Source organism: Kogia breviceps, chromosome 4, assembly GCF_026419965.1.
Source record: "Kogia breviceps isolate mKogBre1 chromosome 4, mKogBre1 haplotype 1, whole genome shotgun sequence".
Lineage (NCBI taxonomy): Eukaryota > Metazoa > Chordata > Mammalia > Artiodactyla > Physeteridae > Kogia > Kogia breviceps.
The window spans coordinates 122434581-122461523 of record NC_081313.1 but is presented as its reverse complement, the minus strand read 5'-3'; the positions used below and the strand labels follow the sequence as shown (position 1 = coordinate 122461523).

General features: G+C 40.1%; 1 protein-coding gene across 2 annotated transcripts in view; it reads left to right on the top strand.

Annotated features, from left to right (window-relative positions):
* The window catches only part of PRELID2 (PRELI domain containing 2), an 81158-nt gene extending 54997 nt beyond the window's left edge, over positions 1 to 26161 (top strand). For both annotated transcript variants that reach the window (XM_059062830.2, XM_067033404.1), the window contains 2 exons: positions 17261 to 17330; positions 21901 to 26161. In XM_059062830.2, coding sequence (XP_058918813.2) covers positions 17261 to 17320 — 60 coding nt within the window. In that variant the 3' untranslated portion in view covers positions 17321 to 17330; positions 21901 to 26161. The remainder of the gene's footprint in view (positions 1 to 17260; positions 17331 to 21900) is intronic.
* Positions 26162 to 26943: the final 782 nt, after the last annotated feature.

Here is a 26943-nt window from a genome sequence, read left to right as displayed (position 1 = left end):
TGCATTGGGTGTAATTGTCTTTTGTGGTTTTTGTCTCCATCTCTCCAAATCAAAACAAAACAATCACCAGTTCACCCCCACTCCCCCACCACCCCCCAAATTCCAAACAAAAATCAAAAGAATTTTTTGGTGAACTCCCATGTGGTTCTTGTAAATCCCACATTTTACTTTTCTGGGAGAGGTGCAGGAGATAATATGGGTGACAACAGTCTTGTCATGCAAGTGTTCTTTTTTTAGTCCAGTTGTCTGAGTACTTCAGGATGACTACAAATGCTGCGGAAGTGCAGGGCCTTCATTATGTACTCACACAGAGATATTGTTTTTTAAGTTTATGAAATACATTTTCAATGTGTGATAAAATAATTTGTTATTTCAGCCACTCTCCTGGCAAGGCCCCATTATTGGTTCCATCATTATTCTTATTGTGTTGGTTGGGAGGCTGAAGCAGAGAGAGATTGAATTCAACAGCATGTGAAATATTTGTCACTGAAACAATGTGGGCAAGTCAAACAACTTGTGCATCTTTTCAAAGAAGGTCTGGCCTAGACTTGTTATGACTAAAGAGAACTGAATATGCTGCTTCCTTAGGGTGTGTGCTTATTTGAGCCTTATGAAATCCATTTTAATAATGGAAGATAATTCTTTGAGATAGAAGATACTGTTCTTGTATATATACTAGTATATATATGTATATATATATGTATGTTGTGTGTGTGTATATATATTGGATGCATGTATGTGGATATATGGATATATATGCACACACACTATACACTATATGTATATAGTATAGTATATTCAGGTACTATATATGTAGTCCAAATGGGCATTGAAAAAATCTGTTGTATCATTTTGTTAAACTAACTGTATTAGTTATCTGTTGCTGTGTAACAGACTACCCCAACACTCCACAGCTTGCAACAGCACACGTTCATTGTGTCTCAGTTTCTGTGGGTCATGAGTCTGGCGTGGCTTAGTTGGGTGCTCAGCCTTATGGTCTCACAAGGATGTAATCAAGTTGTTGGCTGGGGCTGTGATCTCATCTGAAGGCTCAATGGAGAGGATTCAGTTCCAAACACTCACGTGGTTGCTGGTAGGATTCTGCCGGCCTCCCTTGGTTCCTTGCCATGTGGGCCTCTCTATACAGCATCTCACAACATGGCAGCAAGCAAGAGGGAGGGCAAGAGGGTGCAAGCAAGGCAAAAGCCATAGTTTTTTTGTTTCCTAATCACAGCAGTGACATCCCTTTATTTTCTGTATTCTCTTCATTAGGAGCAAGTCACCAGGTGTAGCCCACAGTCAAGGGAAGGGGTTATACAAGGGCATAAATACCAAGAGGTCAGGATCACTAGGAGCAGTGTCAACTGCCTGTCATACTGACCTAAGTAGATTGGTATGCCAGGTTGTATGTACAGTTGTTAAGGTCTTTTTGGTACCTATTGGGAATGGTGAGGGTCAGCTGCACCCTCATAACCTCACTACCAGCTTATGAAAAAGTTCTGCAACGCATACAGATGCTTTGTTAATCATTTACAAGGAGACCCAAAGTAGCTTCCTGTTCTGTGAGTTTGATTACATCTCCGTCCTTCTGGGTGCTTCGTTCTCTGCAGGCAGAGCTGATGATATTCCAAAGGCAAGATTCAGCTATTTTACAGATAGCATCAGGTAGCCAGAATCTTCAATCCAGTGTCTGGCTACAGGACTATTTAGTCGTAAACTGTGGGTACCTTCCCTAAAGTTGTCAGGTGAAGGCATTGCTAAATAGTCTTAAATCCTCATTGCAAGGATGAGTGTTGCTCTAGAATTTTGAGCTAATCCCCATATCTTAAGTTCTACTAATTGAAGTAATGAGAGTCCATTTCTAATATCCATTATGCTAGTTAGCAAGCCAGTGAAAATTCACTATTTTAACATTCCTTATGCTAATTATCAAAGCCTCTGGTGGTTTCTGATAAAGATAACTGAGGTTTCTGTAGAATGAGATTGCTGATTAGAATGCTTATAGCCAATGCCTGGAACGTGAAGCCTACATTAGGGTAACTTACTACCTGGTGTATAACTTGAACTAATACATGCACCATAACATTATGCTGCACATGCTGAAATATTTTGAAGCAAATTATAGACATCCTATTAATTGTTTTCCACATGCCAACTCCTGAACTAAAAGCCTAGTATGTTCTGCCTTTAGAAAGATTATTCAGTGTGAAACAAAGTTTTGCCTGTGTGCTTAACAAATGTGAAGCTTTAGAGAAGTGCCCCTTGGTACATGATCTGGTTTTCTTATTTTCCAGATGTCACGTTTCACATCTTGAACCCTCAAATGTCTCACCTCTAAAATGGAGTGATAATAACCTTTCACAGGGTTATTTTAAGGGTTAAGTGAGGGCATATATATGAAATATGTCTGGCACATAGAAAAACTTAAAGAATCACTAGCATTAAGAGAAATTCTCTAATAAGAGGTATATTTTTTAAGTAAATAGGCTTTTAAATATTTATCCGAACAAAAATTTTACATAGCAGCAGTATGGGTGAGGTTTCATTTCTTTAAAAATTATTTTTCTAATCATTTTTTAGATCCATAATTTTATTACTTGTAGCTACATTTAACATTTTGATATAGATCCTTCCCTATGTCCTTGTGTATGTTTGCATATGTATGTATATGTATTTTTTTTGAATAACAAAATTGGAATTGTTCTGTTTATTTAGCCTGACCTTGTCATTTATGGACATACTGTGAACATTTTTCTGTGTCATTACACATTCCTTGAAAACATGATTTTTGATGCTTTCATAATATTCCACTGGCATAATAGTTCTTATTGCTGTTTTCTATTTTTTCACTATTATAGATAATATTATAGTAAATCCATGAATGTAAATATTTGTGTATATTTCTGATCACTTCCTAGACTAACGAGCGTGCACATTTTAAAGACCTTTGATATGTAACACCAATTTGCTTCCAGAAGAATTCTGCCCATTTGTAGCTTCCACCACCAGCTGTCTCTGGGTATTATCAGCTTTCTTGCTGTATGACTTGAATGAATCACCACCTCTTAGGAACTTGCATTTGTCACTAGGAAAGCAGGGCTAATTAGTCCATCCTCATGGGATTGTTGTGAAGAAGAAATGAAGTTGTTAGCTCTAGTCTTCTGATTCTTACTCCAAAGACAGTGAAAGTTAATGCTTCTGTCATTAACTAGTTGTGTGACCTCAGTCCTCCTCCAAGGCTTTAATTGTGCTACCTTGGTCTAGTTGCCCTGAACTGCTCAATTCCTTATCTATGAATTAACTATATAGTGTCCACACATGCATGGCAGTCACAACCCTAAAAAGAGCAGACATTTCAAAACCCAGTAATAATTCCAAGATAGAGGAAAAGAGCAAATAAAACTGTCATTCAAAAGAATAAACTCACAAAGATTACATAAGAACACTAGTGTAATGTTCTGCTGACTATATATTAGAGACTTCTATTTCCTGCTTGATTATGTGAATTCTTTCAAGATTCTTTTCATTACTTGAATCACTTGAAGAACTGATGAAATATGTTCTGTCCCTCTTACTTCCCAGCTTTCAATTTAAATCTGTTGATAATACTTTTTAATCCCACTCTTGAGTGCTCAAATAGATTGATTTACTTGATATTTATTCATTAGATACCATGAGAATATTACCAGGATTCTGATTTTTAACAACTTATTTCTGGATCAGTTAAGTAATAGTAGCTGCTTTCTTTTTCATATCCCACTCCCCATCAACTCATCTCAGCCTGCTCTTATCTCTAGAGTTTTTAGTCCCGAGAAATGTAACCTTTGCAGTGAAAACATCTTAGTGAAAATGAGTATTCTGCAACTGATAACAGATTTTGTTCCTTCCACGAAGTTTAAATCCATGCCTTTACCTTGACTGTGAGACTCAGGAATCCAAAACCTCTCAATGGCTCATTTGAATTCATCATGGTTGTGATAGATTACTCAGCGGTAAAGCTTCTGGGAATCCCTTAAGTCAGCCAGCTGAAATTCTGGGGTATTATCTTCTATGAAATTAGATGAAACCTGGGAAGTTAAGCTCTTTCCTGAAATGATAGAAAGTGGTTTCCTGAGCTTGAGATGAGTCTCTGTCATTATTTGCATAGTGATCAGAAGTCACGTCCCTGCACAGTGGACTGTGCAGCACAGGGGCCAGGAATCAGGAAATCTGAGCTCTGGCCCTGCCTTGGCTGCACTGTCCTGACCACGGTGCTTGGACTAGTTATTCTCAACTTCACTATCATTTTTTGTAAAATCAGGGATTGGACTAGGATGTCATTTTCAATTCTGACATGGTATGATTTTTTTTTTTTCCGAAACCACCCTCCTTTCCCCCAGTGTGTAATTACCAAGATTTTAAACTGTGATTAAAAATCTTCCAACAAACAAAAGCCCAGAACCAGATGGCCTCACGGGCGAATTCTATCAAACATTTAGAGCAGAGCTAACACCTATTCTTCTCAAATTCTTCCAAAATATAGCAGACGGAGGAACACTCCCAAACTCATTCTGTGAGGCCACCATCACCCTGATACCAAAACCAGACAAAGATGTCAAAAAGAAAGAAAACTACAGGCCAGTATCACTGATGAACATAGATGCACAAACCCTCAACAGAATACTAGCAAACAGAATCCAACAGCACATTAAAAGGATCATACACCAGGATGAAGTGGTGTTTACCCCAGGAATGGAAGGATTCTTCAATATATGCAAATCAATCAATGTGATACACCATATTAACAAACTGAAGGATAAAACCCATATGATAATCTCAGTAGATGCAGAAAAAGCTTTAGACAAAATTCAACACCGATTTATGATAAAAACGCTCCAGAGAGGAGGCATAGAGGGAACTTACTTCAACATAATAAAGGCCATATATGACAAAGCCACAGCCAACATCGTTCTTAATGGTGAAAAACTGAAACCATTTCCACTAAGATCAGTAACAAGACAAGGTTGCCCACTCTCACCACTCTTATTCAACACAGTTTTGGAAGTTTTAGCGACAGCAGCAATCAGAGAAGAAAAAGAAATAAAAGGAATCCAAATCGGAAAAGAAGAACTGAAACTGTCACTGTTTGCAGATGACAGGATACTATACATAGAGAATCCTAAAGATGCTACCAGAAAACTAGTAGGGCTAATCAATGAATTTGGTAAAGTTGCAGGATACAAAATTAATGCACAGAAATCTCTTGCATTCCTATACACTAATGATGAAAAATCTGAAAGAGAAAGTAAGGAAACACTCCCATTTACCATGGCAACAAAAAGAATAAAATACCTAGGAATAAACCTACCTAAAGAGACAAAAGACCTGTATGCAGAAAACTATAAGATATTGATGAAAGAAATTAAAGATGATACAAACAGATAGAGAGATATACCATGTTCTTGGATTGGAAGAATCAACATTGTGAAAATGACTGTATTATCCAAAGCAATCTACAGATTCAGTGCAATCCCTATCAAACTACCAATGGTATTTTTCAAAGAACTAGAACAAAAAATTTCACAATTTGTATGGAAACAAAAAAGACCACGAATAGCTAAAACAATCTTGAGAAATAAAAACGGAGCTGGAGAAATCAGTCTCCCTGACTTCAGACTATATTACTAAGCTACAGTAATCAAGACAGCACAGTACTGTCACAACAACAGAAATATAGATCAATGGAACAGGATAGAAAACCCAGAGATAAACCCACACACATATGGTCACCTTATTTTTGATAAAGGAGGCAAGAGTATACAATGGAGAAAAGATGGTGTCTTCAATAAATGGTGCTGGGAAAACTGGACAGCTACATGTGAAAGAATGAAATTAGAACAGTCCCTAACACCATACACAAACTCAAAATGGATTAAAGACCGAAATATAAAGCCAGACACTGTGAAACTCTTAGAGGAAAACATAGGCAGAACACTCTAGGACATAAATCACAGCAAGATCCTTTTTGACCCACCTGCTAGAAAAATGGAAATAAAAACAAAAATAAACAAATGGAACCTAATGAAATTTAGAAACTTTTGCACAGCCAAGGAAATCATAAACAAGACAAAAAGACAACCCTCAGAATGGGAGAAAATATTTGCAAATGAAACAACAGACAAAGGATTAATCTCCAAAATATACAAACAGCTTATGGAGCTCAATATCAAAAAAACAAACAATCCAGTTAAAAAATGGGCAGAAGACCTAAATAGACATTTCACCAAGGAAGACATACAGATAGATGGCCAAGAGGCACATGAAAAGATGCTCAACATCACTAATTATTAGAGAAATGCAAATCAAAACTACAATGAGGTATCACCTCACACTGGTCAGAATGGCCATTATCAAAAAAGCTAGAAACGATAAATGCTGGAATGGGTGTGGTGAAAAGGGAACCCTCCTATACTGTTGGTGGGAATGTAAATTGATACAGTCACTATGGAGAACAGTATAGAGGTTCCTTAAAAAACTAAAAATAGAACTACCATATGACCCAGCAATCCCACTACTGGGCATATACCCTGAGAAAACCATAATTCAAAAAGAGACATGCACCACAATGTTCATTGCAGTACTATTTACAATAGCCAGGACGTGGAACCAACCCATATGTCCATCGACAGAGGAATGGATATAGAAGATGTGGCACATACATACAATGGAATATTACTCAGCCATAAAAAGAAACGAAATTGAGTTATTTGTAGTGAGGTGGATTGACCTAGAGCCTGTCATACAGAGTGAAGTTAAGTCAGAAAGAGAAAAACAAATACCATATGCGAATGCAAGTATATAGAACCAAAAAAAAAAAAAAATAAGGTACTAATGAACCTAGTTGCAGGGCAGGAATAAAGAGGTAAACATAGAGAATGGACTTGATGACATGGGGTGGGAGGGTGAAGCTGGGGTGAAGTGAGAGTAGCATCAACGTACATGCACTACCGAATGTAAAATAGTTGGCTGGCGGGAAGCAGCCACATAGCACAGGGAGATCTGCTCTTTGCTTTTCGATGACCTAGAGGGGTGGGATAGGGAGGATGGGAGGGAGGCTCTAGAGGGAGGGGTTGTGGGGACATGTGTATACATATAGCTGTTTCACTTTGTTATACAGCAGAAACTAACACACCATTGTAAAGCAATTATACCCCGAAAAAGATGTTAAAATAAGATTTTTAAATTTGTCTGACAAAGTTTTGAAGTCTGCATAAAAATTCAGGAGTTGAAGCTAAGTATGGATCCAAGAGCATCAGGGGTAATTCATGTAACAAGTAGATGGTCAAGGGTTGAGGTGTTGGTAACAAAATATTTAAAAATAAGACACACACTTTTACTTTTTTTTTTTTTTTTTTGCCATGCCACGCAGCTTGCAGGATCTTAGTTCCCCGACCAGGTATTGAACCTGGGCCCTTGGCAGTGAAAGTGCGAAGTCCTAACCACTGGACCGCCAGGGAATTCCCATACACATGCTTTTAAAAAATACTGATTAGCAAGAGAGGGTAGTAAGCAGGTGGTACTGATGTTCCAATTTCATTTTAAAATCCTATGCATGTGAGCTGAATACACCGCATATTACAAAGATTTGTAAATCTTGTAGATGTCTTTGAGTATTGGTGCCTGGTAATAGATATGTTGGCTTGTTTTCAGTGCATGTCTTCTGTAAATGCAGACTCTTCTGGAAAATTTGGAGAAAGCCAGTTATAGTAATAATAGTTATAGCTATAATTTATTGAGTGTTTACCAGGAGCCAGGCCTTGATGAGGAAGTGGAGGCACATGGAGGTTAAATTACTTGTACAGTGTCATCAGCCAGTATACAGAGCTTAGTATGCATATGACTTTGAAGTAGACACTCGAAGTGTACAGTATTGTACTTGCTTTGCTGTTGCTCTTTTACGCTCACAGCCGACTGGAATCTTTGGAAATTTGGAAGCCATGTTCTCCTCACTGTTCTGGATGGAATTTCCAACCAGTCTGTTACTTTTCTGAGCCCGTTCTTGTATTCTGTTGTGCTAAATTCAGAGACAATGAGAAAATAGAAATTTGTGGCCACCATAAATCTTCACGTACCTCATGTAAACCTAAGGCAGACACAGAATTGAAACCTGAAACAGCTCTGGCTGGGCTGCATTGAAATAGCAGAAAAATAGGGGCTGCATCCACAGCTTGTGTGGACTAAGTGTTTTAGTCACAGATCTTTGGTGGATCAAATTTGTTGTAGGATTGGGCTTGGATTCAGCTAGGTTCTTGGTGCAAAATTAAGGCTGTTAGTTTGATCAACAAGGCCAGGGATTAATACAGAATTCTGGGCAGAGCAACTTGAATTGCAAAGCTATTTTAATTTCTTGAAGGTACATCTAATAGTTAAACTTCAGTTGTGTGCTTAAGCCCTGGAGCATGCCAATTAAATGCCCCTTGAGCTCTCTGAGGTGTCCAGCTGTTCCTCTTGGTCATTCTTAGCTGTTCTGTCAGTGATCATTTCTTATTCTGTATCCCCACCGTATGGTAGAACTTTATCTCTTGCTGAAGGACCCCTTGGGGTGCCCACACTGTGTGGGACTAGAGCCCCAAGCAGATGATGGGGAGGATGCTGGGGTGTCTGCCTGTTAAGGAGAAAAGAAGCCTTGTATTTCATGAACCCAGGTTTGTTGGAGTGATATTTCTTGTCACTTCGAATATCCTCAGAATTCCGTTTGCTGCCTGGGATTTGACCGCTTATTCTTTGTCTAGCTTTCTTTCTTAGATTCTGGCTAAACTATTTTTTTCTGAATTTCCTTGGTAAAGGAAAATGGTGGGTTTTTGAGAGTTGAGTTGTTGATACCCAGTTTAAGAAGAATTTAAAGGCTATAATTAAAAATTTTCTTGATCGCTGGCCTTTGGTGAGGATGTAGCATTGATGTTTGTTAAAGCCCACTAGTTTTTCTACTCTTTGCACTTCTTGATATGTTTGAAATATTTCATAATTTTAAAAATTGCCGCACTCCCCCCAGAAAGACTTGTTCCGTTTTTAAGCAGAATTTTAAAAATCATTTTATATAAAATGTTTTTCAGTAGGTATTATCTGCACATAAATGTTTTTAAATTATATTTGCAGCAGAGCCATTTATGTTCTTTTGCTCTTGCACTCTCTGAAAGCAGCATACCCTGTACTGACCAGCTGTGTGACCTTGGGCAAGCCGTTTCATTTTCTGAGTCTCACTGTTGTCATCTGTAAAATGAGGATAATATAGAAACCTATGTCAGAGAGTACTTGTGAGGAGTGAATGAGTTACATACATAAAATGCTTAGGAGCCGACTTGGCATACAGTAATGATCAGTTGTTACTGTCTTTTAAAAATATTTATTTATTTATTTATTTATTTATTTGTCTGCACCGGGTCTTAGTTGCAGCACGCGGGATCTAGTTCCCTGCCTAGGGATCCAACCCAGGCCCCCTGCATTGGGAGAGAGGAGTCTTACCCACTGGACCACCAGGGAAGTCCCAGTTGTTACTATTATTTAAAAAGAAAAATGCAAGGAAATTATAAGCAAAAACTTAATTTTTTCATTATGACATGATAGACAAATGTTTAGCGGTTATAATGAGGCTGTTTTGGAGTCAACCCCACCTGATTTTAAATCTCTGTCCCCTCTCTGATAGGGTATATACAAACTTAAGAACTTAAAAAGAGAATTATCTGGGCACCCATTGGATTTGTTTATTGTCTAGACATCAGTTGGATTTACTTACTCTGTTAGAGACAATTCATTGATTAAATGTACAAGCATGCTGCTAACCATTTTCTCTCTCAGAATGGGGAAGAAACAAGGGGAAATTATGACTGAGCTTAAATGTGATGAATAGTGAAAAAAATGGCTAATAAAGGGAATTGATAGGAACCTTGTTGTTTTTTAGTTTGGTAGTATAAGAGTTGGTACAAAACTTGGTACTAGGACCCCTTGCTGCCAGGCACTGAGCCAGTGCTGCTTCAATGTAAGGAAGATTGTCTTACAATTAGGCCTGAGACAGAGGGAATAAGGAGTATAAAGCATCCCATCCGTGGAGGTTTCTAAGCAAGATCACAATTGTCAGAAATGTCATGGGTGGATGTGGTACCACTGCATGGGAGGCTGGCTTTGATGTTTAAAAATATTACTGATAATTATACCCAACAGCTACACATGAACAAGCCATATTTTGCATGAAGTCTAAGTCAGAAAAACTGAAATTATATACAAGTCACATTTAAAAAAACTAAAAATGGAAATAGACTTATTGAGTCACACTGGAGGGTGGGAGACCAGTGACTAAATGCCTTTTAGCCAACAAAAGGTTCATGTCAGATCAGGGTTTATTTGCAAATTGGCAATATGGAAATGGCTTTGTCATCTTCCATTGTGATATTTAATCCCAGGACAACTCCTTAAACTGGATGGCCCACTTTCATTTCTTTGCTGAGAGTTTCCTATCTGGACTAGATAATATAATGTCCTTTCCGATTTGTAGATTTTTATTATTTTGGAATATATTCTTTTCCTTTACAAACTGTGAGATTAAATGTTCTCCTTAAGGAGAGAAGAAGCTTTATAATGTGAAGCAAAGACATCTAAATTACTGTATCAGTTTAATGTTCTGCGGTTACACCTAAAGATTTTGAGTTACTTATCAAAATAAAAGTGAATCTTACTCAATAGTTTATTAGCCCCTGTGGGAAAATTATATTGAAGTCATACAGTCTGTTAGGATATTCCTACTTGAAAAGCATTATATTTAAAATAATTTGTAGATGCGATTAAATGTTGATTTGTATATTAAGAATCATGCCATTTAGTCTGGGCGTAGGGCTGAAATACCTGCTTTACGTATCAGGCTTTTTGAACATAATCAATAGGGAAGGGAAGGAAAGCCCTTGCTGTGTACCCAGCATCATAGTAGGTGTCTTCACACATGCAATCTCATTAAAACCCTACAACCCCCAGTATTGTAAGATCCTGGATCCTGGACTCTTAATCCAGATTGCCTTGGGTCAAATCAAGGCTCTACCTCTTGGTTATTATGTGATTTTGGTCCAGATGCTTAATTTCTCTGAGCCTTGGGTCTCACCCAAAGGAAGAAAATACTCTCTAAGGCAGATAGGAGGGTAAAATAAGCCAGTGCAGATGAAGTACTCAGCACAGTTCCTGGCACACAGTATGTGCCAGTACATTTGAACTCCTGTTGTTTGGTGTTATCCTAGTTTTATAGACGAGAAATCCTAAATCTAAAAGAATTGGACAGCATCAGATTAAAAGATACTTTATTATGGCAAAGAATCTTTTCCTGGAGAAACATTGAGCAGTGTTTCTCTTATCTTTTGATGAGAAAACTGAATGCGGATTCCTCCCTTCCTCCCTCCCTTATGTTTTAAGAGCAGTGGAACACTGTTGAAGCGTTGAAGCAGGGGAGCGACATTTTCCTTTTTCTACCTTTTATTCATACTGTTATGATTCTACATAACGTAAATGAAAAGATTCCGAGAAAGTTTTATGTAAACCAACTTAATAAAAAAAGTTTAGAATCCAAAGGGAAGTAAGATTTTTAAAGTAAACTCGATGTGTACCTTTTTATCAAAAGGTGAGTGGTTTTATAACGCACACTAAAGCATCTGAGATTATGTCACTTTCTAACTCCTCTCAGCTAATCGGGATTCTTCAGGACTCATTTTAAGTCCCTGCTTTGCTGTCAGTTCTTTCCACAGCATTCCCTTCCTTTTATCTTTCATTCTTTATTCTTTCCTTGTTTGGTTTCTTTTCATTTCCTATGGCAGCCCCTGTTATCCTGACCTTTCACCACACTTTCTAGGATGCCAACTACTGGGCAGATCACACTATAATTCCAAAATTCACACTCATCAGCCTGGCATTCAGAAGTATCAGTTGGTCCGTCTTATGATTCATCAATATTGAGCATGTATTTTGTGCCAGATTCTGCACCAGACAATAAGGATTCAAATGTAAGTAACTTTTGTTCCCTGTTTCTGAGCACCTTACCATCTAGTGTGGTAGACTTGTAAGCTGATGATTGATGGGTTGATTGATAGATTCATTTGTTCATTCAGTAGACATTTACTGCATGCCTTCCTGTGTACTGGGCATTGTTTTCCTAGGGGTTACATCTTGAACAAGACAGACAAGGCCCGTAGCCTTATTGGATTTGAATTCTAGTGGGATTAGATGATCATGAAAGAGATTTAGATGAACAACCATTTACTGAGTGTTTACCAGAGGCTAGGTACTGTGGTAACCAGATCAGACATTATTTTGACAAATTCTTAGCACAAACCCATGTTACTATATTATCTCCATTCAAAGATGAGGCAGGTGAAGGTTAGAGAATTTAAGTAAAAGGCCCAAGGTTTCGCAGCTAGCTTGGACTCAACCCTAAAGCCTTTGAAGAGTGTTGTTGCATAATTACAGGGCTATTTGTGAGATGTTTATGTGCTGTTGTCTCTTCCAGGAAAGAGCAGAACTAAGGTGGGAGGAAGAGCATGTGTGAGCAGGTGGGGAGTTTGCGGGGGAGTGGAAACACTGGAAGTGTAATAGTCTCGTCTCGTGCTGCATCCAGTCCACTTTCTCACCCTTGAGGACAGCAAACGCTTAACTGATGTTCCCACCCCCATGCCTTTCGTTAATCCCTGTGCTTGGACCTTCCCCTCACCCTGTATGTCACACTCATAACCAGGCTTGGGTCTTATACAAACCATTCACCTTCCAGCAGCTTCTGCAGGTCCTCCGTTCACGCAAGATCAGTCTCTACTTCCCTTCTTCCATTGATCTTTTTTTTTTTTTTTTTCAAGTGTGGCAATGTTTCTCACAGGCTGTGTTGTTTTTCAGTTATTTTGCATTCCTCTAATTCCTCCCAAGAGACCGATGATGCCCTCTTGAGTAGAAGCATCATGTCATATACATCTCATTCCTCACAACAGCGGTGCAGTCTTTTACACACAATGGGCACGGATACTGTTTCCCGTACTTATTCCAAAGCCATGATCCAAAAGAAAGCTTGTTTTCAGTGGCGGGAGGCGAGGTCTTCCAGTGCTTAATCTGGTTAGCACGGTACCTAGCTTCTGGTAAACACTCAGTACACAAACAGTTGTTCTTCGTCTAATTATGGCCAATCTTTTATCATTGTGATAACTAACTGAGCAATTCTCTTTTGTTAAGAGCTCCCTATGTATGTGTCTTTTGAGAACTGCTTTAGAACTTTGTAATTTTTTTTTTCTTTTTTTTTGGCTGTGCTGCACAGCTTGTGGGATCTTAGTTCCCCAACCAGGGATCGAACCCAGGCCCCTGGCAGTGGAAGCACAGATTCCTAACCACTGGATGGCCAGGGAACTCCCCAAGAACTTTGTAATTTTTATAACGTCTAATATTACTCTCTTCTCCTCTGCTTGGACCTTCCCCTCGCCCTGTATGTCACACTCATAACCAGGCTTGGGTCTTATTCAAACCATTCATCTTCCAGCAGCTTCTGCCGGTCCTCCCTTCATGCAGCCCTCTTCAGGGACTCATAGGTAAATCAGAGCTTCTTAAGGAAGCATCAGTTTGATAATAAAATAAAGATAGCATCTGGATCTAGCCACCTTTAGTTCCAACTTATTCTGCCTTCTCTTCAGGCAAGCTTTTCGTTTCTGTAATAATCAGCTATTTTTCAGACACTTCTAGAGTGGGGAATTGGTGAAGTGTTTTGAATCTGAAAGACGTGACTCTGGGACTCCTCCGTGGGAACGTGTCTAGCCAGCACAGCCCTGGTATTAGAGAAATGAGCCTGGGAGGGCTCCCTTGTCTGTACATTGGGAAATAGAGAAAGATGGCCTGGTAACAGGGAGAAAAAATTCTCAGAAGGGAAGGACATAATAAAATCAAGCTGGTTTATGGTTTGTCAGTCCAAAAAGCTTTTAAGTTAAGCTCTATCTATAAAGGTGGATCCACGTAATGTTTGTTCTGCATTTCAGGCATCACTGTGTGATAAGTGGTGTAAATTTAGCCCCTTTAATCCTGATTTCTTGGGGGTTGAATTTTAAGCATTGAAACTATTCAAAAGGACTCTATCAATTGGGTTTTGATTTGGTCCTTCCTTACCAAAGAGATGGACTAAATAATGGCTTGGCCTCCCTGGTAGGTTTTTTGTTTTTTGTTTTTAATTCATTTATAGGTCTCTCTCTGTTTGCCCCTGTTCTCCACCTCTATTTCTAACTGTTCTGCTTAAAAAGACTAAAGTGGTATGAGAGAGGGGGAAAAAAGGGAAAGAAAATCAACTGTCACAGTGTGAGCATAATTGATTCAATAAATAATGTCTTTCAATTCCCAAGGCAAACCCCAGCGTCTTCACTTACATCAGTTAGTGCTCAGCTCAGTAAATGGTGGTGTTCTTAATTTAGACAGATGGGGAGAGCTCACCTTTGCTCACTTCCCAAGGAAGGAGTCTGCTTTTCTGGTTTTAAAGACATACCGGCTAGACTTATGGGCCCACTCTGCAAAAAGAAGCTTGCAACTGAATTAACGTGGCCAATTTTATTCTTCCTGAAAATAGAAGGAAGGCATTTAATTATTGCTCAGGGGTTTGTTGAAACAAACAAAAAAACTTGAGACAAGGGGAATGAAATCTATTAGTCTGTAAGTTCCATGAACACAGGGACTTAGGTCTGTTCACCACCTAATCTCCAGTGCACATAGCAGGTACACAATAAATATTTGTTAACTGTTCTGTTGTTGAGTGGCAGAGAGCAGAAGGGAGCACAATTCAGCTCTTAGGTTAAGAATTAAGTTAAATTTCATTCCATTGGTTGTTTCATCCCCCAACCCCTCCTTTTCCCCCTAATTCTTAAAAAAGTGAGTAGCTGTAAGAGTACAAGAGTATATACTGTATCTTCACAAATGATTAAGGACAGTGCTTTCCTCAATTCCCAAGGCTTGCAGAGGTGGTATCAAGCTGCCTGTTACAAATTCTAGTATATGAACTAGTTGTGTTTCAGAACCACATGAGGAATATTTGTAGATTCCATGCCCCAGCCCTCGAAGTTCTGATTGAATGGGTCTGGGTAGGGCTTGGGAATCTGTATTTGCTTTTGTGGGTTCCCCTAGTAATTCTGGTGTGCGCCGGCACTATCCAGTCAACCTCCCAGTCCACTTAGCTCTGTGGTCTAAGTTACAACTTTGTAAAAGTGATTAGCCTAAGGTACCCAGCAGAATAATTGGCAGGGCCGTGACCAGATCCCAGGTCTCTTGACTCTGACGACAGGGCTCCTGGTCCTACAGTCTACTGTTTTGGCTCACCCCACAGCCCATGCTCCTTGGCATTGTCAAGATCCTTTCATTGATACCTCCTCCTCTCAAGCTAGTGGCAGTATTTGTGGTGACAGCCAGCTAGAATCTGAAGGACCTTCAGAAACCTCAAGGAAACATTAGATTTTGTTCAGTGTACTTTAGTACTCAATATATTTTATTGTCTTCTCGAGGTGCATCCTCCTCCCGTGGCTCAGAACAAACCCCAGGTAAGAAGTCGCTGCCTCTCACTTGTAGGCCCACTCAGTGTCTCCCAGCCCTGCCTGACCATGGGGAGCAGCTGGTACTTGTTAAAGATACAACTCTCTGGGGCCTGCTTGAGTCCTATGAAATCAAAGCCTTCCTGTGCAGGGCCTGGGGACCTGTAATTTCAGTTAGCGTTGATCATTATTATTCCCTCTCATCCACACTCCTGTCCCTGAGAGCATCGTGTCCCATTCCGCACAATGCAGCTTTGAGTTCCGTAACACCCCAGTTCATAATTACATCACAATCCTGCCTTTCCATCTGAAGTTTCAGCCTCTGGCACAGAATGTGTCCTTGAAGGAGGAAGGAGGGAGTATCTGCTTTCCTCTTTCTTCCAGGGTAGAATTTGACTGGCTAGTGTGGGTGGGCAGTCAGCTTGACGCGTACAAACAGCTTGACGCGTACAAACAGCTTGATGCGTACAAACGTCATGGAGTGAGCCTTGCAAGGTTAAGGGGTGCCTCTGAAACCATAATTCAGTGTCTGTTCTTTCCCTGGCTTTATTACTTAATAGCTGTATAACGTTGGGAAAATTACTTCACTCTCTTTGAATTTCTGTTCTTCTCATCAGTGAAACAGGGGTAAGAATAGTACTCGTTCATAGATTTTGTGTGCATTAAACAAGGTGTCCTAGTCGGCTCTTGGACACAGACTCGGTTGGACATTTTTATGCAGAGGGTCATTGGAGAGGGCTCTTGGAAACAACTCTTGTAAGGGAGCGAGGCAAGCAGGATTAGGCAGAAGGTGATGTTGAACTGTGATGCAGTTGTGATGTAGGTCCCAGCTGATCCCGTGGGGAACTGTGGCGATGGGAGGCCATTCAGAGTTGTCCAGAATTGTGGGCGGGGGCTGGGCCTTTCTATGCTATACCCACCAGCCATGAGATGTGGGCCACCCCTGCAGAGGGGCATGACCTCAGGGAATGCATCTCCCTTTGGCTGAGGGTAGCTGCGTGCCAGCCTATGGTGCTGGCAGAAGGGGGAGGAGTGCCTGAGTCCTGGGGGTATCTCCGTGGTGCACCCTGCACCCACTACCTCAGATAATGCACATACAGACCTTAGCATTGAGTCTAGCACATTTGTAAGTGTTCGGTGAACACAGGCATACCTCGTTTTATCATGCTTTGCTTTAGCACACTTCGCAGGTATTGCACTTTTTTACAAGCTCAAGGTTTGTGGCTACCCTGCGTCAAGCAAGTCTTTTGGCATTATTTTTCCAACATCGTCCGCTCACTTTGTGTCTCTGTCACATTTTAGTAATTTCAAACTTTTTCGTTATCATTCTACTTGTTATGGTGATCTGTGATTTTTAATGTCACTATTGTAGTGTTAACTATTACCATGATTATTCCAGCTCTAGCAGTGCCACTTAGTAACTGGGCCACTTTCAGGAAGTTCTTAACATCACTTGGATGGCTTTCTTATATTTAAAATGGAAGATTCACAGTTCTGCTCTGCCTGCTTCCCTGAGTAGTTCTGAGCACATGTGAAGACAATGTATGTGAAATTGCTGAGTAGAATATTATAAAAATGTAAAGTATGACTACGACCCTTTTCTGAAAAGAATATGTGGCCATGGCTTGGATTCCCTGAAGGGAAAGGTTGTGGTAAATGTAAAAGTGCTTGTCCGTGAAATGTAACATTTTGATTTTTCTTTCTTCTCTCCATAGGGAATTAGAATAATGGAGATGCTGTTAAAGGAACAGTGTGGTGCCCCCTTAGCTGAATAAAGAATCATCAGTGAGTACCAAAAGCAAAATCAGAATTATTTACTCAAGCCATGTCTTCATGCTTATAAGCCTGAGTATTATGCATCAGCCTCCCTGGGCTATTCATGCTGTACATTTCCCAGTTATATGCATGGAATACTGCCTCACAGGTTTTTGTTATCCATTTTGTACCTTTATTTTCTTGGTTCTTTGATTTTCAAAGCAGTTTTGTACTACGTTCTGGGTTACAACTGCACTCAAATTGTTTAAACTGTTTAACACAATCCACCATGATTAGCACCCTCGAGGTGGCATAGGTTTGTAGAGACTGCAGTTCAGAATTAACTGAAGCTGAATTTTATTGTCCTGAGAACAGTGAAAGGAGGGGTTTAAAATTGTGTTTGGAGCAGCTTTAAACTGCTTCAACTGTTTAAAAGAAAACAAGAAAGGGGCATGTTTATTGGCCAGTGAAATACAGACATTTTACCAGTCATGTATACTCCTCCCAATTTGGGGGCGGCGATGCTGCCTGAAATGCTATTGAGAAGGATTCCAAGGCCTTGAGAATAACTCTCCAGCTCTGGGTAAGAGTGCTATGATTGATTAGTAATGTCTGCCTTGGGCACAGGATGAAGAATGTAGCACTTGTGCTGGAGCACATGCCACTTTTAGGGCAAGTGATGTAGGGTTAACAGATAAGCAGGGGGATTTTGGAATTACTTCCTTTTTTTATTCCTTAAGTTTTTATTGTCTGCCTCAAGGGCAATGGTCTTCATGGTGGAAAGGGTAGAACAAAATTATCTGAGAGACTCAAAGCCTAAAATAAATTTGTATAGTGGATTTGCGTCTTACAAGATTTATTGGACTTTGATTTTTAATGTCTGAGAGAGGGTAAAACCTTTGAGTAGAGCACACATTGTTGTGGGTAGTTCAGAATTTCCTCAAATTTCCTTATGTTGGCTTAAAACTAGAGTATACATGGTTTTGTATAAGCAACTTGGTCTCTAATTTTGATATACAATAAAGTTTGAGAACAGTTAACCAAAGAGGAAGCAAAAGGAATATTTGTGTACTTGAACCTCAGCATTCACAGCATGCAGGCCAGGCCTGTGAATGAGAATTAGAGAATTATAAAGGTTTCTGCTTGTTTGCAGGTTTGACTCCATTCTGATTAATATCAAGCCTCTGTATACATAACACATACTAATACATTTATTTATTATTGGAACGGCTAAGCAAGATAATTTCATTTAACACAAGCCCAGAACATGGCAGATGCTCAAAAAATGTTGGCATGGAATCTAAATGTGGCGTGCTCCCACATCTCTGTATTTGGAAAAGCTGTGGAGAAGAACTTGGCCATATCCCCCTGTTTTTCCAGGCTGTCCTCCTGTGAGGCTCAACAAGCACCACTAGTACTTGTGCACTTGACCACAGAGCCCATCTTATCCTGCAGGGTGTGATCTAAAGTCAGCTCCAAGTTAAAAGAGAGGATGAGGAAACTCTACTTAGAAGTGTACATTGGTTTTCAGACTTTAAATTAGTGATTTGGAAACTTTAGTGAGTATCAGAATCATCTGGAGAATTTGGTAAACACAGCTTGGTGAGTCCCACTCTCAGAATTTCTCATTCATTAGGTCTGTAGGGAGGGGAGCCTTTGTGCTTCTAGCCAGTTCCCAGGTGATGTTGGTGAGGCTGATCCATGGACCACACTTTGAGAACGATTGCTTTAAAAAAGTTCTCATCTCTGAGTTTGAGACATGAAATGCAAGGCCCACGAAAGCTAATAGCTGGGGTTTTGAAACTGTTGTCACGTTTTCCATTGACTTTAGATTAATTAGAGGAGGAATGATTTTCTTTGTGAGGCCTTTCCCTGATTTTAGCATCTCAGCTTCTGCTTGTTTGCCCTTTTTTCTTTTTTTTTTTCTTCTTTTCTTCCCCCTGCTTGAATGTTGACAGGCTCCACAGTGGAGCAAAGATGACTGAAAAGAAGAGTTGAGATTCAACAACAACTCGTATTTGAAATTATCAACTTGTGTTTGTGATTTAAAGTGTTGCTAATGGGAAAGAGAAAACTAAACAAGTATTACCTCCTGTCTTAAATGACCCATGGTTTTGTTTTTTTGTTTTGCTTTTACTGTGGTGGAGAGCTAAGTCATGAACTCAGGGCTTTGTATTTCCTTTTTAAAATTTATTGTATTTTATTTATTTTTGGCTGTGTTGGGTCTTCGTTGCTGTGCACGGGCCTTCTCTAGTTGAGGTGAGTGGGCTCTACTTTGGTTGCAGTGCCGGGCTTCTCATTGCTGTAGCTTCTCTTGTTGTGGAGCACGGGCTCTAGGTGCCCAGACTTCCATAGTTGCAGCACATAGTCTCCGTAGTTGTGGCATATAGGCTTAGTTTGCTCCGCGGCATGTGGGATCTTCCCGAACCAGGTATCAAACCTCTGTTCCCTGCATTGGCAGGCGGATTCTTAACCACTGTGCCACCAGGGAAGTCCCTGTATTGTTTCTAAAAGGCAACCAATTCCTCCTCGCTGAAGTCAAGTAGTTGAGGTCTGGATAACTAGGAGTTTAGTGCAGGACAGGTGTATTTAATGCATTTAATGCAATGGAGCTCACAAAGGATTTACATAGTTGGAACTGTCATAATTTATGACCAGTTTTCTCAGGAGCAAATATGAAGTAGGAGGTGTATACTCTTACCACTTGTATCTACAATTACTGCAAATTAGGGGCTATTGCTGAGACTTTAAGCTTTTTTCAAAATCACCTTCATTTAGGTATCATCTGTGCACAGTTCAAACGACTAATTTCAATGTAGGATTTGGTACATTTTGACACATATGTACAGTTATGTAAGCATCATGAAAAACATGATATGGAACATTTTGAGGCATTGCTGTTGCCAGCTTATTCCTTTTAGCTCATTTTCTTGACTGATTTTACAAAGTTTGACAAGTTTGAAATACGCCTGTTTTAATGGAACTTTTTATTTTCTCAAAATTATATCTAGTGGAAGTGGGAGAATGTTTGTAGATGGGGGAACTGCCTTTTATGAGCAGTAAAATGCTACATTAAAAGAAAAGGCTGGGGTGGGGATTAGCTCCATAGAGCAGAGGTCAGCCAACTGTGACCTTGGGGCCAAATCTAGCCTGTGGCCTCCTTTTGTAAATAAAGTTTTATTAGAACACAGCTATGTTCCTGGCTATGTTCCAGCGACATTCACCTTTTTCCAGTAAAGAACTGTGACAGAGATCTTATAGCCTACAAAGCCTAAAATATTTACTATCTGGTCCTTTAAGAAAAAGTTGTCTCTCCCTGGGATTAGAGTTTGCCTAAATTAACATCAGGTGGCCTCGTGGTGGTTTGGCCTTTTTTTTTTTTTTTTTCAGTACGTGGGCCTCTCACTGTCGTGGCTTCTCCAGCTGAGGACTACAGGCTCCGCATGCGCAGGCTCAGCAGCCATGGCTCACGGGCCCAGCAGCTCTATGGCATGCGGGATCCTCCCAGACCGGGGCACAAACCCATATTCCCCGCATCGGCAGGCGGACTCCCAACCACTGCGCCACCAGGGAAGCCCTGGCCTTTTTTTAATGTAGCATTTGATCACATCTTACCTCTATTCCAAAGTTAATAGTGTAAGAGTTTATTTTCTCTGCATTAGCGCCAACATAACCACTTGGATGGTATTATTTTAAGGCATAAAAAAGCATTAAAATGATCACAACAAGGAAGTTAAGATACCAGCAATAGTGATCATTAAAATTGCTTCATAAAGTTCCAATGCATGTGCACGAATGGGGTAGGAATATAGGCACTTTGTTTAGCAGATAAGATAGCACTGGGATGTGGCAATAGTGTAGGTGCCGTGTGCAGTGTACTCAAATTTTGAGCTTTGGAATTTTGCAGTTCTTAATGTTTTAAAAATACATTCCATGGGGTCTGCATAAGTGTGCCTAAGGAAACATTATTTAATATTTTTATATTCTACCACATTTCAAATTTGCATAATTTAAAGTCACATAGAACTTGACCACATTGTGTAGGGTACCTCACACTAAAGATGCTCCCTAGATCTCTCTGGCCTGTATATCTAAGTGGGCGTTTGATAGTTAAAAAGCTTAGAAAGTGATTTTGTCCTGAGCCAAAATGGAGGTGCATAAATCTCACTAATCAGTGGGCTTGGGGTGTTGCTGCTGACACATCCATCTGATAGATTTTTGATTTCCTGTCATTTTTGAAGAAAACAAATAGCCCTGACATCTGTTTGTTCTTGCTGCTGGCAGTTGGGAGACCGGGCTTGGTGAGGGTTGAAAACACAGTAAAGTTCTTTCACATCAGAATGATTAAGACCTCAATTTTAGCTATATCTTAACTCCCCTTTGAACCAGCTCCTCTGGGCAGTTGGTAGTTTATTAATAAAATGAGGTGCTTGCTTTGTTTGAAGATCATTAGGAGGCGGAAATGCAATTTCTTCAAGAATTATCCGTAGTGATCGAATTCAAGTGACTCTTAAGAGTTGCTTCAGAAAAGAGGGCAAATAAGTATTGATTGTTGAGACATGTTTATTAGGTGATAAAGCCTGTTTGCTTTCTCTTGCAGGGAAGCTGTGTTGTGTCTACTTTTGCTCGAGAATCTTTTCTCGGACACAACACATCCAAAGACACAGTTTTCGAAATACAGGTATAAGAATGCGGTGTTGGCAGCTTACAGAAGAGGAAACCTTTCTGCTGGGATATGACATGATACACTCCCCCTGGGAGCCGACCTCAAATAGCGGCTCTCGTGGAGCTGAGACCTTCTGGCTGATTCTTATGGCATAATCTCTACGGTTTTACAAATAAAGGAAAAATCCCATAGAAGGTGATGTCTGCCCTTCTTCAGGATGTCCTGCTGATTGCCTGGTGACGGTGTTGGGGCAGCCAAGGATGGGCCAGAGGCATGGAAAATGCTGCTTTTGCCTGTTTGTTCTCTACATCATTGCTCATAGGATTCATGAGAGGATTCTGGGACGAATAAAGGACTTAAGCCTGTTGCCTGATTCTTAGGTGGCCTGGAACAGACAGGAATATACCATACCTGTGTTGAAGTTAAGCCATATTCACAGTAATGTTGAAGATTCTCAGAAAGCAGGAGCATTTGATTTCTACCCCTCAGTACTACATAACTGCCATCAGCTAGCTTTTATAATATAACACATGAACTGTGATTGGTCCTTAAAAGAACCTGGGGAGTGGGGAGACAGGCTATCATCTTGGCTCCTTCTAACTCATTCTGGGATGTGGAGCAGATTATCTGACCTCTCTTTTTCATTGGGCAAATGGGGATAATTGGGCACAGATCTTTTTACTTGTGATGATTAAACAAGGTTGTTTGGTATGAAAAGCACAGGTTTGGGAGTCAGACGGACTCCGGTTTGAATCTGAGCAGGACCTCACTGCAGCTCGGTGATTATGTATGTAATTTAAAATCTTTCTTAAAGACCTTTCCTAGATTCATTTTTTAGGTTTGTAAAATGGGATTATAGAGTTAACCTTATGAGGCTGTTGGAACAATTGGAGATCATGTGATTAAGTGCCTAGCGTGCTACTTGGTACACAGAAGTAAATAGAAGCTATTATTAGTACATGAAACCATTTTGGAAATATACTTTTCTAAGTAAGGTAATGTAGTAGTATTGTTTGAAAATTAGGTAATGGTAGTTTGCATTCCCCATGATCCGAAGCCAAAATGTAAATGCACACTACCTAAAAGAAAGCTTGAAGAGGGGCAGTAATTTGGAATTCATTGTCTTAAGGTAAAACAAGTTGGGCCAATACTGGAAAGTCTTGGGGAAATTATTATTTTTTTAATATTTGAAAAATTTTCCATTTAGTGAATTGATGAATTTCAAAGCAATTGTTTTTTTTAAATTTCATTTTCTTATTTTTAAATTTTAATACAAGCCTGCCACTGTGAGCTCCTCTTATTGCATTTGAGCTGTTTGTGCTGCCTGAGTTTTGTGTCTTAGGATAATTTCCCTTTATTTCCTTAGTGTTTCATTCTTCAGTTGTGTTGGAGGGAAAATGAACGGTAGAAACCAGAACACACTTTGACCTTTTTCCAGTTTGTAAATGGCAGTTGGTAGGCTTTTGGAATAAGAGCACATTTACACAAATAAAAGGTGATGTGAATTATCACAGAGGTGAGAGGTGAGAAATCTGTACTTGGAGGTTGACGTTAGAATAAATGTAATTCTAGGAGTTCCCTGGTGGCCTGATGGTTAGGACCCCAAGCTTTCACTGCCAGGGTCCGGCTTCAATCCCTGGTCGGGGAACTGAGATCTCGCAAGCCTCCTGGCGCAGCCAAAAAAAAAAAAGAATAAATGTAACCCTTCATACTCAACAACTTGCATTCTGTGAAAGCAGGAGTTCTCAACCTTGACTGTCCATTAGAACCACCTGGGAGCTTTCTGCACTCCTGCTGCCTACCTTACATCTCGGACCAATAAGTCAGAATCTCTGGGGGTGGAACCCAGTCAGCAGTATTTTTTAAAGCTCCCTAGGTGATTCCAATGGCCAGCAAACACGACAGTTCTGGGTGATTTGCAGACATTATCTGATTCCTTTCTTCACATCTCCGAGGTAGGAAACGAAAGTACCTTTGTAGTAAGAATTATTGTTAGAGTGAAGCACAGAGAGGCTAAGTTTTTGCCTTAATTCCTTGAAGCTGGCATGGCCAGTGCAAATGCCTGCAGGGGTCTGGCAGGTGATCTGATGCGTGCAGCAGGCTGGCGGCCACTGGGGAGACCCCAGGAGTACGTGGCTGTGGTGAAAGGTGGGCAGCTGCTGCCAGGCTCCGGCACAGTGTTGCCAAGTGCCTGGTTTTTCTAGTTCTTTCAGTTTCCAATTTTCCAGGAAAAGATAGTATTAAAGAAAAAGAAAGAAATCACCCAATCTTTATGTGTCGGCAACGAATTCAGGATTGTTTAAAACATTGTGCCGGCCAAACAAAACGTGTTTGCCAGTAGTTTCCAGCCTTTGCTTCGAGAGTGTTAAGGACCAGCTTAAACATCTCAGCCAACTTTTAAGAGATTTGAGTTTCCCTATTCTGGTTGAAAGCTGCTTTCTGACTCTCCTCCAAGACTGCTTTTACATGTATTTTCCTCCCCATTCCCAAGCAATCCTCTGAACTTGCATCAGACACTTATCCTCAGTCTTCAGGTTTCACATATATGGCTTAGAAATCGTATGCTCCTTTTAAAATTAGTTAAACCTTGTTAAACTTTATTTTTATTATGTGTCAGAATCTTCTTCCCGTGATAAAACATTTAGAAGTCCACATGTAATTTGATTATCTATAAAATGTCAAAACCGGGAGTATAGCCTTATTAGGTACATTAGGAACAAGGGTGGGAAGGGCTAATTCACAGACCTGGCCCGTCTCCTGACAGGGTTGCTGAACCTACACATGAAGGTGCGGATATATTACAGTGATTCCCAGGCTTCTACTTGTACCAGAAATCCTTGGGTAGGTGGGCTCAACTGCAGGTTCCTAGGGCCTCCCCTAGAGATTCTGATTCATGGAATTTCATTTGGGACTCGGGGAATCTGCATTTTAAAACAAGTTCACCAGGGGTCTTGGTTGTGCTGTTTCGCAGACCAGATTTTGAGAAACAGTGATTTAGGGGGAGGTGTTTGTGGCCTCTGTGTCTTCTATCATTTAAGAAGGGTTTATAGTCAGTTGGGCCTACTGATCAATACAGCTGATCACTCAGGACACAATATAAAGTTCTCATGCACAGAGAAGCTGACTGAGGCTATCCCTACATGATTGAGGTGCTTTTACCATGAACGGGCTTTTATGGTTTCAATCGTGGGGATAAAAAAGGTGCTATATTCTTTTGATATAAATTGCTTTGTGTATTTTATAAGCAGTACCTGTGTAGTAATATCCCATTTATCAGACATCGTGGGTGCATGGTATAGCTGACTCAAGGTTATTCTTTTAAGTCTCACATCTTTTTTGCTCTATTTCTGCCATTTACACGGAACTCCTCTTTTTTTTTTTCACATCTTCATTGGAGTATAAATGCTTTACAATGTTGTGTTAGTTTCTGCTGTACAACAAAGTGAATCAGCTATATGTATAACATACCTCCTCCCTCTTGCGTCTCCTCCTAATTTAGTATACATTTCCCTGCTTTTGCAAACAGAATCTATTGAAGATTATGAAATCATTTCAGTGTCATCATTTATGATTTGAATTCTTTCAGGTCCTATTTAGGTTTGTTAAAGCCCCTCCACTGAATGGCTTTGCTCTTTGAGTTTTGCCATGGTTTTCATAGTTTCTTCTTTTCCGTCGCTGTTCCCTGTCGTTTCTCTCTTACTTAACTTTGCCTGTCTCTAGGAACTTTGCTCTCTTTTACTATATGGAGTTGGGAACTGCTGTAATTGCATACTGTATGTCAAGTAACAGTAAACAGGAGCTGAGTGAGTCTTTGGGAGGCTTTTTTTAAGCAGTGAAATGGATGAACGTTGCTGCATTGACTTGGTGACATTATTTTAGTGGCTCTGCTACTTCCTCTAACTTCCTCATCTTCGACTGCAGTTGTCAGATCTGTGATTTCAAGATAACTGAGATATTGCTACAAATGATTTACTTAGATCTGTAAGCTATTGTCTCCCCAGCTGTGTTAGTGTTTTTATATGTCCAGTTCTATAATGTGAAACGTAAGTAGATTACAAGTGAACATTTCTGTGCCAAGTTTCTGTGCAAGATAAAGTGTTTTTGATTCAGTGTTACTGTGATTTAGAGCTATAAATTAGTTGTATACCTGTGAAATTCAATCCTGCCGTCATTCTGAAATAAAGGTGTCACAACTAATATTTATGTGTGAATTTTAATTTCTTGAGCGTATCACATCACCTGGCAGAGCTTGTGTTTATCATTTGTAGGAGTGATTCTAGTCCTTTCAGCAGCCCCAGATAAGAGTGTTATACCAGCCAGATGATGTTAGCTCCCTGCTTCCCCCAAGTTGAGCCGTTAATGTTTCTCCCAGGAATAAGCAGAAGCTGCTCTTACTGGGTGACAGAATGGGCCATGTGCGAATGGAACAAAGGACCAGGATATGCAGAGCAAGAAGAAATGAAGCACAAACAATGGCATGAAGTCATGGGGTCCCAAAGGGGGAGGGAGAGACAGAGCAACTGCTTGTTGACCTGCTTGTGAGGCTCAGCTATACCTTCTGTACTTTGTTTCTGTGAGATTTGCCTTTATCCTTTTGTCAGCTTTTTACTTGAATGTATGCGAGTGGATTTCTGTGCCTGGTTTCCAAAGTGCCTTGTCCAAGCCCTATTGATGCGTTTCTTTTGTTAGAGCCTGAGGGCCTTTAGGGGTAGAGTCCTTGGTTCATCCAGCACTTACTGAGCACCTACTGCGTGCAAGAGAAGCGCAGGATTTGTCTTCTCTTTTGACTTGATCCAGTGGGTTTCCAAGAGGCTTGCACCTTCATTGTACTGACAAAGGGCAGTAATGGGCACCAATTGATGGTAAGACCAGACACATTTACCTCTTGGGTAAATCACACCATTCTTGCTTAAAGAATGTAGAAAATAGCACAGGAGGCATAGCATAATGGAGAGCTTAGCACAAAATGTATAGCTT